We start from the raw sequence: 13,094 nt of genomic DNA on the forward strand, positions 1-13,094 counted from the left end.
AAGTTGTCTAGCGTTAGTATTGTACAAAATCCCATTGTTCCTGTTACCTTGCACCACATTAGGCTGCTGGCTACTCTAGCCCCTGCCAGTCATACCTTGAGAGTAAGTTTTTGTAATCTTCCTTCCACAGTTAGCAAGACAGAATGGAAAGAATGTAAACCTCAAAGCCCTGGACTCTGGTTGTCACCTGGTTCTGTGATAATGAGCCAGATCACTGAGTAGAAAAGCACTTCTCTCTGAGGTCTCAGCTCTGAGGGGACAGAGCTGAAGCTTAGTGGGGAAGATGTGAATACAGCAGTTTGGGTCACTAAGTGCTCTGATTAAGGTCCACATTGCCCAGTGTGGAGCACAGAAGAGGGACATCATCAGCCTGAAGTCCATCCTTCCCCAAGAGATGGTGTTCAGCAAGAAGCAGCATGCATTAGTGATAATGCATCTCTAATGGATGTGCGCTCTCTTGACATTCACTGAATCTGCAACTTCCTCATCAGGTTTTACGCCAGGACCACAGCAGCTACTTGGAGATCCATTTCAAGGCATGCGCAAACCCATGAGCCCTGTCACGGCCCAGGTCAGTCTGAACTTTTTCTAACTCAATTTTTTGCTTGTTTTTCATCCTTCTTGTTGACCGTGGGATGGAGAATTAAATTGTTGCAATGGTTTTGAACTGTAATTCAAGCTCAGTGAAGGCTAGAAAATTAGTGAACAAAGTCAGTCTTTGTTAAAATCTTGTTCAGTGAGTGGCAGCACACTTTAGTCAGGTTTGCAGTATCTAATTTCTCAAAGCTGCTGCATAAACGTATTTTTCTAAGAGACCTCTGTAGAAAGTGCATTGACTGTCCTCGTTTTTCTCGGATCTTCCTCTGCCTCTTCTTAGCAGATGAGCCAGCTAGAATTGCAACAGGCAGCTTTGGAGGGGCTTGCCTTGCCACATGACCTTGCGGTGCAGGCAGCAAACCTCTACCAGCCTGGTTTTGGCAAACCACAAGTGGACAGAACCAGAGACGGATTCAGAAACCGGTAAATTACTAATCCTGACCTTGTGGGGATTTGGATTCTTAGTTTTCCTCAGATTAGCAAATTGATTATCCATAGTAAAATTCTGTGGTACATACTGATACATTGTATAATATATGGTGAGAATTCTCTCTTCTGTTGAGTAGAGGAAGTGATATGATTGAATTCTGCAGGGACATAGGCTTTTTTCACCCTATATGATTTTATTTATATTCTTGATTTAAAGGATTCATTTTGGGGTGCCTGGGTGGCTTAGTCGGTTAAGCGTCCGACTTTCGCTTAGGTCATGATCTTACAGTTTGTGGGTTCGAGCCCCGCGTCAGGCTCTGTGCTGACTGCCAGCTCAGAGCCTGGAGCCTGTTTCAGTCTGTGACTCCCTCTCTCTCTGACCCTCCCCTGCTCACGCTGTCTCTCTCTCTGTCTCCTAGAAATAAACAAACATTTAAAAAAAAAAAAAAAAAGATTCATTTTTACAAATGTTGCTAGCTAACATAATGCCTTATTTATAATCCTGAGATGATGAAAAGTAAAACTCCACCTAGCTTCCTCCCCTACGGATTCCTTGTTGAATTACCAAACTCTCCTTTGCTGTAGGTTTATTGATCCATGATTCGTTGGTCAGATTTCAGGTTTGTTGATCAAAGCTATTAACAAATAATTAATGACTTCAGTCTCCTCCTGTTCCTTCTGATAGTTGTAACAAGTAGTAAAACAAACATCAGTTAAGGTAAAGGGCTAGCAATATTGTTCTTTTTTTGTTGTAAAACAAAACAGAGAAAACTGCATTAAACAAATGTACAGCTTATTACAGGACAAAATCCTTTGTTAGCTACCCAGAAGCTCCCTCTGTACCCTTTCCCACTAATACCCCTTTCCTCCCTCAGAAGTAATCCCATCCAGCCTTTAAAAGTACTGAGGCACCTGGCTGGCTCAGTGGGAGGAGCATGTGACTTTTAATCTCAGGGTCGTGAGTTATAACCCCACATTGGGTGTACAGATTACTAAAAAAATAAATCAACTTTTAAAAACTGAAGAAAAGAGGCACCTGGGTGGCTCAGTCGGTTAAGCCTCTGACTTTGGCTCAGGCCATGATCTCACGGTTCATGGGTTCAAGCCCCACGTCGGGCTCTGTGCTGACAGCTAGCTCAGAGCCTGGACTTTTAATGTTTTATTTATTTCTGACATACAGTGTGAGCAGGGGAGGGTCAGAGAGAGAGGGGGAGACAGAATCTGAAGCAGGCTCCATTTCTTCAATTTTATTACCAAAATGTTTATCCCTGAACATTAAGTCCGGCCCATACAGTATACTTGGTAGTTAAGAAATACTTAATGTTTTGATATCATTCTTAAAATTGTCATATCAGTGTCTCATTGTCTTCAGCTGTTTTTATATGTTGACATTTTCAGAATACATTGAGACTAGTAAGTACTGCATTCTTGCATAAATACATCCTATATATAGTAGCCCTCAGCCTAAAGGGAGAACTCTGGACTAGTCTACTGAACCCATCACTGGATTTCTTTCTGTAATATAATGTAGTTTCTTAATAAATTATTGACGTGATTTATTGACTTTCAAAGCACTTTTGATATCTAGAATTTTATTTGCTCTTGGCAGCAATCCTATGAGGTAGATGGTGTAAATAACTGCATTTTACAGATATAGAGGTGTTTTTTTTTTTTTCCTTTTAATGCAGGTTACTCAGAGTGAAGACCCAAGTCTGTGTCAGTAGAGCCTTCATGCTGTTTGGCTCAAATGTCAACCTCTAAGGCCCTCCCTGAACACCTTGTATACAATTATGTCCCCCAGCAGATACATCACCTTTCTCCTTTATTTTTTCTTATTGTACTTCTCACCTTCTGGGTTACTATTTATATTTTGTCTATTTCTTTGCCTATAGTAACTCTTCTACCCTACAAACAAAAGAATGTAATGAGGACAGAGATTTTTTTTTTTGTTTGGTTTATTGCTGGATCGCCAGCACTTACCCCAGTTTCTAGCACATAGTAGGTGCTCAATTATGTTTATCAGAAGGAATAAATGATAGGTGGTGCAGAACCACCAGACTTGGGGTTTTTCCTCATGAGCACTCCAAGTACTACTGATCTGTTTCTTCCTTGTTGTCATGCTCAGATTCTCTGTGGCAGTAGTGGGGCTTACCTGGTACAGACTGTAAAGAAACCATGGGTTAAGGATTCTCATCTTTATGGTTTAGGAACTTCCAGAATCACTAAGGCCTTCATGGTACAAGGTCTGACAGGTGAAATGCAGTGACACTGTCATTAGCCAGTGAGCTCATATAATTTATTCTTCCCTCAGCCTGTTTACATCTTTGTCACCTGTTTTCTGTTTTCTCCCAAGTTAAGGGAGAATGAGTAAAATGTGGAGAAAAGGAAGCCTGTTCTTTTAAACTTTATTTGGAAGACCTGGGATCAACCCTGTGTATGTGGACCAGGAGTGATGGGAAATGCTGTATGTCACTGGGTCTTAAAATAGCTGAAGCTCTTAGCACTCTGTTTGAACCAGTGTCTTACAAAGCATCAGTTCTGTGCCAGGTTCTGTGCTGCTCAGTTATTGCTACCTACTCTGGAGTACAACCTGGACCAAAGAATGAAGGCCCTCCTTAGCCTACCTCACTGGCATAATCTACAAATAAACTATCTACCAACCCTGGATAACCCTACATTCCCAAGGCCTTCTACCTGAATCATTGTTCTCCATTTTCTAGCTTTCTCATTGGTCATACCCAATTTAATGCAGCTCCTTCCTGGGGTCCCTTCAGTAGGAGTATTCTGTCACCTCTTCTATACCTCATTTTCCCATTATATCTTATTGGTATCTAATATCTACATATCTTAGTTTGCCCTAGGTTAGTGTCTTCCCACTAGACAAGAGAGTTCCAGAGAGTTCCTGCAAGGCCCAGGATCATGTTTAATCTTTTGTCTTCTCTCAGAACTTAGCATATTGTTTTGCATATGTTAGGCACTTAATAAATGCTTGGGAAATTGAAATGGATGAAGGAAACAATATTAAAGTCCTAGGCTGGTCAAGTATTCTGTGGTCTTAGGATATGGAGTTGGAGCAGCTTGGAGTTCATATTGATACTTGGTTTGTTCACAGGCAACAACGAGTGACCAAGTCACCAGCACCCGTGCACCGAGGGAATTCCTCTTCCCCTGCCCCTGCAGCCTCCATCACAAGCATGGTAAGTGACATTTGCTTTTATGAACAATATCAGGCTTTCTCCATTCAATTGTGCCACTGTTATATCACTGTGTGCCCCAAAATGTCCTTGAGTGCCTTCCATAGGAATAACTGACTCAATAGTCTTTCATACTTTTTAGGTCTTCCCCTTTCAGAATACAGTCTAACTCTTAAGATTCTAGTGAAGCCCTTACTTTGGGGAAAGTATGTTCCAGCAGATAGAGGAGTATGGGCTAAAACATACAAGGTGATGTAGTATGATAGTATGTTCAAACAAATGAACAGTTGGACTGGGGAGTAGAGGACGAGAGGGGTGAAAAATAGGTGAGATGGATGGGGTGAATGGGGTTGGATCATGGGGAGTCCAGTGAAACATAGTGGGGACTTCACAAATTCAGATTCAGGTCTCAGTGATCTGAATTAAGGCTAGGACAAGTTTGCTAAATGATAAATCTAGTTTTACCACTGACTCATTCATGTATCAGCATTTTTTTTTTTTTTTTTTTTTTGTAAGTTTTATCCCCCAAAGACCTTTATCACCTAGTTAAAGCTGATAGACAAAGGGAAAAACTATTACTTTGCTTCAGGACCCCAACTGGGTCTTTGCATTACTAGAAGGGGTTCTTGTGTTCATAATTCATGCTCTGTCTCCTACCATCAAGAATTTTGGGTTAGTGAAAAGAGAACATCCAGATGGCAGACGGACACATGAAACAATGCTCAGCATCCCTCCTCATCAGGGAAATACAAATCAAAACCACACTGAGATACCACCTCATGCCAGTCAAAGTGGCTAAAATGAGCAAATCAGAAGACTCTAGATGCTGGCGAGGATGTGGAGAAACAGGCACCCTACTGCACTGTTGGTAGGAATGTAAAAGTGGTGCAGCCCCTCTGGAAAACAGTGTGGAGGTTCCTCAAAAGTTAACAATAGAACTCCCCTATGACCCAGCAATAGCACTGCTAGGAATTTACCCAAGGGATACAGGAGTGCTGATGCATAGGGCACATGTACCCCAATGTAATGTAATGTACCCCAATAGCAGCACTCTCAACAAAAGCCAAAACATGGAAAGAGCCTAAGTGTCCATCAACAGATGAATGGATCAAGAAGATGTGGTTTATCTATACAATNTTAAGGTGGGATATGTTAAGAGTATAGAGGAATTTGGGTTCTGAGGTTGTCTCTGAATTACCCTTTCCCAGCTGACAGGGCTCTTGCGCTAGATACTTCTGGCCATGTTCTTCCCCTGTTCTCAGCCTAATCCCAGGCTGGGGAAATGGCTGAAGCAGAGGCTGCATGTCCCTATCACCACAGACACAGGTAGGTTGAGGATGTTAAAGTTCTATGCTTTAACTACCTTTGTGCTAGAGGTAAGTCTATGTTTTGGTGAAAGTGAGATGTGAGCAAAGGATGGTGCACTTGGGACACCGCCTATTTGGCCCATCCTGTTTCTTTTTCTCTAGCAGGTAGACACTAGAACACTGGAGTTGGCCTCTGCCACATGCAGCTAATACAGGGATTCTTCAGTTTGACCACTTAACTCTGGCTTGATTAGGAAAGGCATTTAGAGAATATGTGCTAATACTGTTTTTCTCTGCAGCTTTCTCCTTCCTTCACCCCTACCTCAGTGATTCGTAAGATGTATGAGAGCAAAGAGAAAAGCAAGGAGGAGCCAGCATCTGGAAAAACAGTTCTTGGTGACAGTAAAGAGGATACTCAGAAGGCCAGTGAAGGTATTGCAGAGCTGTTGAGGGTGTACTGCCTAGGAATATGTGACAGAGCATGGGCTTGAGTGCTAACCAGCTGACCTGATTCTTTGCAAATCTCTGCACAAAGCCCCTCCCTGCTTTGGAATACACAGTTCTGTCTGACAGTGAGCAGCATTGGAGCAGCTTCACAGTTGCTTAACCACTTGAAATTCTGACCAATCTAATAGCGGTATGAGTGCTAGGACAAAGAAGAGTGAGTTTTAGTTTAGAATCCTTATTGAGGCTTCATAGTTGAATTAGTACATTTCGCAAATTAATATGATAAAACCAGTTTTACTTCCGAAGGGTTCTCTCTGGTCTATGGAGACTAAGTGTCCTACAAAATCTGTGCAGTGGGTGAAGCATAAGATGTGGAAAGCCTTTTAGAACTATATAAAAATATGAGTAAGGCTTTTAGGAACTGCACAATTGGGATTGTCAAGGACATGGTGAAGTAGATTCTAATAGGTTTGTACAAGTCTAGAGTCTTGGTCTGAGAGCTTTTTGCCTGTGAGAAAGCTTCTGGAAAAAAAGAAATCCTATCTATCCTACTTAAAAGGCAATTCAGATTCCTTCACTAGTATGTAATTTGTTTAAATTTCCATTGTGATGGATTTACATAATTGTACTTCCACTTGATTTTCCCCTTAGGCTAAAAAGGCATGTTAATCTAGGCTAGTACTAGCTCCCATGCAGATCCAGACCACAACCCATATGGGCAGGCAGAGCAAGATGCTTGAGTTAGACCAGCAGACCATAAGCCAGGTTCACTTGCCCATTGCTATCCTTGGTTGGGAAGATTAGAAGAAAAATAAACTTTGTTCTAGCAATGTATTTGCAGACTAGAAACTTGTGGTCTAGTTCCAGCTCTGTCCCTGACTACCTCTGTTACCTTGACTGGGCCTGTTCATAAGATACATGTGGTTCCTATGATACAATTCTTTAAATTTGTTAAGGGGATCAAATAAGGATTGTAAACTTCCTAAGAAATGAGATTTACTGGATTGGATCATTGGGAAGACAGCTGTTTGGGAGAAGCCAGTACCAAAATATTCTGTCTGGGTCCTTACAGAGAACCTAATGTCATCCAACTCTGTGCCCAGTGCCGATCGAGACTCTTCTCCCTCTACAAATCCCAAACTGTCAACGTTGCAGCGGTCTTCATGTTCTACCCCACTATCTCAGACCAACCGTTACACCAAAGAGCAAGATTATCGACCTAAAGCAACTGGGAGAAAAACACCCACCTTGGCATCCCCAGTTCCAGGAACACCTTTTCTCCGCCCTGTTCACCAAGTTCCCCTTGTCCCCCATGTTCCAATCGTTCGGCCTGCTCACCAGCTTCACCCAGGGTTGGTCCAAAGGATGCTGGCCCAGGGAGTACATCCACAGCATCTTCCAAGTTTGCTCCAAGCTGGTAAGTTTCTGACCTGGCATGACCGCATTTGCCAGGACAAATGAAGTACTGTACTATGAGAGGTTTTTTTTTTATGTTCTTTTTTTAAACCTCTAGAAAGATGTTGCTAGATTTTTCTATCTAACTGGTAGGCAGTGGGTCCAATCCAATCTATTCCTTAGTCCATTAAAAGCGTAGGAACCTATCTTAAGCACGTTCATTGTTAAACTTGTAGATCAGCAAAGCTTGAAAATTTCCAGGTAGATTACTTCTCACCACTATTTTTGACTCTGTCCAACAGGTGTGCTTCCTCCTGGGATGGACCTGACTCATTTACAGGGAATATCTGGCCCAATCCTGGGTCAACCCTTCTACCCTTTACCCGCAGCTAGTCACCCTCTCCTAAACCCTCGTCCTGGGACACCTCTGCATCTGGCAATGATGCAACAGCAGCTACAGCGCTCAGGTAGGTTCAGGAATGGGCCAGGGGAGCTAGGCGGATGGGCTGAATGAGCTGAAAGCTTTTGCACCAGTTTCCAGTGGAGGGAATGAATTAACACAACTCATTCTTTAAACTTATCCTAGCAAGACTGGGATAAGGGGATAATCAGAGAATAGGAACCAACTTCTATGGGACTTGGAATTACTGACCCTGTAAAGACAATGGGAAAACTGATTATGCTGTCATTTTTTTTGTCCTTTGCCTCTTGGAGAGGAGGCTGAGAATCCTCACCGAGATTCAGCACAGGGATTGCACACAGTAGATGCCTTTTCCCCATCTAATGTTAGTACTTTTGTGATATGACTGCTTGTCATGGGAAGTAGTAGTGTCATTTAGGATGGCTTCTCAATGTGGATGGCTTCTGAACAGCCCTGCTTCCCAAGGTACTGTCTTCTGGAATTTTGTAAAGGAGTTAAGGAAGCCCTAGAATAAATCCACTGGTAAAGAATTCTGTGTGGAGTTTTATGGATAGGACTTGAGAGAGGCAAGCCCTGATATAGAACTACTTTCCCCCAACATGCTCTGATAACCCTTTATTCTTATCCCCATAGTTCTTCATCCCCCAGGCTCTGGTTCTCAGGCAGCAGCTGTCAGCGTTCAGACAAACCATCAGAATGTGCCCACGCGGTCAGGCCTGCCTCACGTGCACTCTCAGCTGGAGCACCGCCCCAGCCAGAGGAGCAGCTCCCCAGTGGGCCTTGCCAAGTGGTTTGGCTCAGATGTACTACAGCAGCCCCTACCCTCCATGCCTGCCAAAGTCATCAGTGTAGATGAATTGGAATACCGACAATGAACAGGGCAGGCAGGCTCACCTATGCCTGGACCAATAGTGGTACCCTGATCAGGATTCTGCTTCATCTCGGGTTGATTTATGGGCTTTTACTTTGGAGCATTCTGTGCAAAGATCTTTAGGGAAGCCCAGGCACCTGGTGTGGTCTGCATTGATGGAAGGATCTTAACCAATTGAATGGAGCCTACATGGTCTGAATACAGGATACACAGTGTTGTCAGTCCTGGAAATAGTCTTTTTTTGTAAGATATGTGAATGAAGTGTTGGTGTCTTCACCAAGAGGTGGCACCTAAGGGTTCCGCGGAAATAAATGTATAGACCCTATGTACAGACTTGTGTATAAACAACTTTTGTATATACATATAGGATAGCTTTTTTGAACTTATACAGCTGTACATAAAAGTAGCTGGTATTAGTTAAGCCTGTGTCAACAGTTCGGATTTTTTTTCACTTGTACATTTGGGACTTTTTCTTTTGGTTGATTAAAGTTGCATATGCCAAGTGTGTGAATGAAGTGAATGGCACTGTCGTTTCTTTCTTTGTGAATTCATTCCTTCTTACCACCAGCTGACCTATGAAGTTCAGTAGGTTCCCTGAGGGAAATGATCTGAAGTTTTAATTTTTATTTTTCATAAAAAAAATTTTAATATTTATTTTTGAGAGTATGCAAGCAGGGGAGGGGCATAGAATCACAGAATCTAAAGCAGGCTCCAGGCTCTGAACTGTCAGCACAGAGCCCAACACAGGGCTCAGACTCACAGGCCACAAGATCATGACCTAAACTGAGGTCAGACCCTTAACTGAGCCACCCAGGTAGGTGCCCCTTAATTTTCATTTAAAACTCAGAATTGAACTTGATCTCATTTAGGAGGAGGAAGCACTGTCCACCTTTTTTGGGCCTTAAAGACCCTAATGGGACAGCTTAGGCTGGAATGGCCCTATAGGAAGCCTTGTGGTTAATACCAGATTATAATGTGTAAATAATATCTTAATAATGACCTAGTGAAAACAATTTATTGGGTAATCACGTATATGGTAGCTTCTCCCAAACAAATTCACGTTTACTAGGGCAAAAGTGAATAGTCTATTGGCATCCTGTTCTCCAGCTCAAAGTCCCCTATAAAGAAAAAAAGGACTTCAGAGTTCTCATCCAACCTGTTAACAAGTCTTTTTCCATATGAAATTATCCTCAAGATTGATGCAGTCTCCTTGTGTTTTGTATCTCATTTCTCAGCTCACAGTTATTTTCATTATTCACCTTAACTATATGCACAGCATTAGAGAACAGGATTCTACAAGAATACTATAGCTATGGTCTTGAGTCCCCTTTCCTGACTGAAAGTTTTTCAGTCCTACTGATCTGAGGTGGTAACTTTTTTCTCAAGCTCTTCAAATTAATTTGCCCTGGTTCTCAATACTTATCCATTTAGGGCCATCAAAGCTACTTTTACTTCATGCTAGAGGGTCAAATAATGAGGCTGTTCTTGGATTTGCAGGTGAAGGCCAGGATGGTTGGATTTTGACTGCAAGGGTAAAAAACAGCCTGAGTCTTTGGTGTTAGGGGCATTGCCTATAAACCTGGAGCCCACCCTGACTTACTACTTTCAGGAAAACAAGAAAACCAGGCTGCCTTTAAATAAAACCCAGTTTTGTGGACTGAGCATGCAGTCTTCTTAGGAAGTATTTCATTAGTCCTCCTGCTCCCCAAACCCCCATGGGATCTGTTCAGTGGGATTCCTTAGCTTCAAAAAATAGGTCCTATGTTTAGAATTCTTACAAATGCCCACAGGTAGAAGCTGGAAAGCAGTCTCAAGTAACAATGGGAGAACACAAATGCCTGAATTGTTTTACTGTTTCTGTGTATCCTCTTACACTTCTTTCCCCCTTGTCGTTGAACAAAAGAGTTGTAAAAGTTGGGTGAGAAGAATTCAGCTGGAGCTGCCAATAAGTGCTTCTTTTCAGGCTAGAAGCTGGTAGGGATCAAAACATAGGCACCAAGCAATGGGCAAAGCCATTAGCCAATGATTGGTAAATACAGCCAGAAGGAAATAAGAGAATACTGCTAACGCTACCACAGCAGAAAGCAGACATACAGATTTCGAAACTGTTAGTGTTGGGGCAGGGGGAATGGAAGCAAAAGAGGAAGCTAATGAGTCTTTGAGGAGCTGATAAAAGGGTTAAGGCAGAAGGAAGTGATGTCAAAACTAACAGAAGTCTTACATGGACCAACTTTGGGAAGTCTAGCAGGCATGAGAGGAGTTTAGAAGCAATCAGGACTAGAAGGATGTGCAACATAAAGGTTAAGAAAGTCACAGGAATAAAAAATATAGCACAAAGAATATAGGCTATGGTACTGTATGGGAACAGCTACAACTATGATCATAGCCTAACAATATAAACTTGTTGGATCACTGTTGTATACCTGAAAATAATGTAATATTGTGTGTTAACTATACTTCAATTAAAAAAAAAATGGTTAAGAAGCATCTGGGTGGCTCAGTACTTTGGCTCAGGTCATGACTTCATGGTTTGGGAGTTTGTGCCCCACATTGGGCTCACCGCTGTCTGTGCAAAGCCCACTTCTGATCCTCTGTCCCCCTCTCCTGCTCATGCTCTCACAAAAATAAACATTTAAGAATATTAAAAAATTTAGGGGCGCCTGGGTGGCTTAGCTGGTTAAGCGTCCGACTTTCGCTTAGGTCATGATCTCGCGGTTCTTGGGTTTGAGCCCCGCGTCGGGCTCTGTGCTGACTGCCAGCTCAGAGCCTGGAGCCTGTTTCAGTCTGTGACTCCCTCTCTCTCTGACCCTCCCCTGCTCACGCTCTCTCTCTCCTAGAAATAAATAAAAATATTTAAAAAAAAATATTAAAAAATTTAAAAAGGTTAAGAGGAGCTAAGGAATGTGGAAGGCCGCCTCAATGTAAAACAGAATACCACAAAGAACCTCATGGAAGACCTACTGTTAAGGAAGGTGGTTAGGAAGGAGGAAATAGTGCCTCTAAAAGGAAGTGGCTGGGCAGCCAATACTTAGAAAGTCAGTTCAAACAAGGAGAAACTGGGGTGGGGGTGGGGGGAATTGGCAGTAAAGCCAACCCTTCTTTCAAAAAATAGCTGAATATTTTATAAGCCAGGCTCTATTAAGACTGAAGTGAAGTCAGGTCCACTGACTTCTCTGTAAATGAAAGAGACGAGCACAAGCTCCAGAAATGAAAACAACTTAAAGCTGTATACTCTGATTCTTCAATAATTCTATTTCCTTTACCAACAATTGATTCAAGAATAGGTGGGGTGCCTGGGTGGCTCAGTCAGTTGAGCATCACATAATGACCTCATCATGATCACATCATGATCTCACAGCCTGTGGGTCTGAGGCCTGTGTTGGGCTCTGTTGTTGACAGCTCTGGAGCTGCTTCATTCAGATTCTGTCTCCCTCTCTCTCTGCCCCTCTCCTACCTGCACTGTCTCTCTCTTAAAAATAAACATTAAAAAAAAAAAGACATGTGACCCAATTTAGGCCTTAAGACACAAAACAAATTGGGCAGTTTCTGGGAAATAGTTTCCCAAAGAGATAAAAACCAGCCCCTTAGTATCTTCTGGATGCTGATGTAAAGTATCGATGTAAATCACATTCTATGATTATAAGGGGAGCTAGCTGCTCAGCAAAGCCAAACTGCAGTGGACAGAGTAGACTGATCAAAAAAAAAATGGATCTTCAATGGCATTAGAGCTGCCATGAGCCCATCTGAGCTCCGGACAACTTACGTGAGAGACCAAGTTTCCTTCCACTTTAGATGGTTAAGTTAGTGTTTGCTGTTAAATACAGTTAAAGCATTCTAAGTAATGGCACAGGACAGTGAGTCTCCTTATCTGTGCTATAAGAAAGATCAGAAAAGGGGTGCCTGGCTGGCTCAGTCAGTAAAGCACGCAACTCTTGATCTCAGGGTTGTTGAGTTTGAGCTCCAGGCTGGATGTAGAGATTGCTTAAATGAATAAACTTAAAGGGTACCTTGATGGGTCAGTCAGTTAAGTGTCCAACTCTTGACTATGGCTCAAGTCATGATCTCATGGTTCATGCATTCAAGTGCCACATGGGGCTCTGCACTGACAGCACAGAGCCTGCTAGGGATTCTTGCTATCTCTCTCTCTCTCTACACCTCCCCCATTAGCATGTCCATGCACACTCTCTCTCAAACTTAAAAAAAAATAAAGGGGTGCTGGGGTCGCTCAGTTGGTTATGTGTCCAACTTCAGCTCAGGTCATGAATTCACGGTTCATGGGTTCGGGCCCTGCATTAGGCTCTGACAGCTCAGAGCCTAGAGCCTGCTTCAGATTCTGTGTCTCCCTCTCTCTCTGCCCCTCCTCTGCTTGCAGTCTGCCTCTCTCTCTTTCTCTCTCTCAAAAATGAATATAAAAAAATACTAATAAAAAAACA

General features: G+C 42.6%; 1 protein-coding gene across 4 annotated transcripts in view; it reads left to right on the forward strand.

Annotated features, from left to right (window-relative positions):
- The window catches only part of EIF4ENIF1 (eukaryotic translation initiation factor 4E nuclear import factor 1), a 42,186-nt gene extending 33,304 nt beyond the window's left edge, over positions 1-8,882 (forward strand). For 3 of the 4 annotated variants that reach the window (XM_077761561.1, XM_077761559.1, XM_077761562.1), the window contains 7 exons: positions 492-571; positions 878-1,020; positions 4,139-4,223; positions 5,827-5,959; positions 7,047-7,391; positions 7,672-7,836; positions 8,424-8,882. In XM_077761561.1, the coding sequence (XP_077617687.1) occupies positions 492-571; positions 878-1,020; positions 4,139-4,223; positions 5,827-5,959; positions 7,047-7,391; positions 7,672-7,836; positions 8,424-8,665 (1,193 nt within the window). In that variant the 3' untranslated portion in view covers positions 8,666-8,882. The remainder of the gene's footprint in view (positions 1-491; positions 572-877; positions 1,021-4,138; positions 4,224-5,826; positions 5,960-7,046; positions 7,392-7,671; positions 7,837-8,423) is intronic. The other variant, XM_077761560.1, reaches the window with a different exon arrangement.
- Positions 8,883-13,094: the final 4,212 nt, after the last annotated feature.

This window comes from Crocuta crocuta, unplaced genomic scaffold (genome assembly GCF_008692635.1).
Source record: "Crocuta crocuta isolate KB4526 unplaced genomic scaffold, BGI_CrCroc_1.0 scaffold348, whole genome shotgun sequence".
NCBI classification, from domain to species: domain Eukaryota; kingdom Metazoa; phylum Chordata; class Mammalia; order Carnivora; family Hyaenidae; genus Crocuta; species Crocuta crocuta.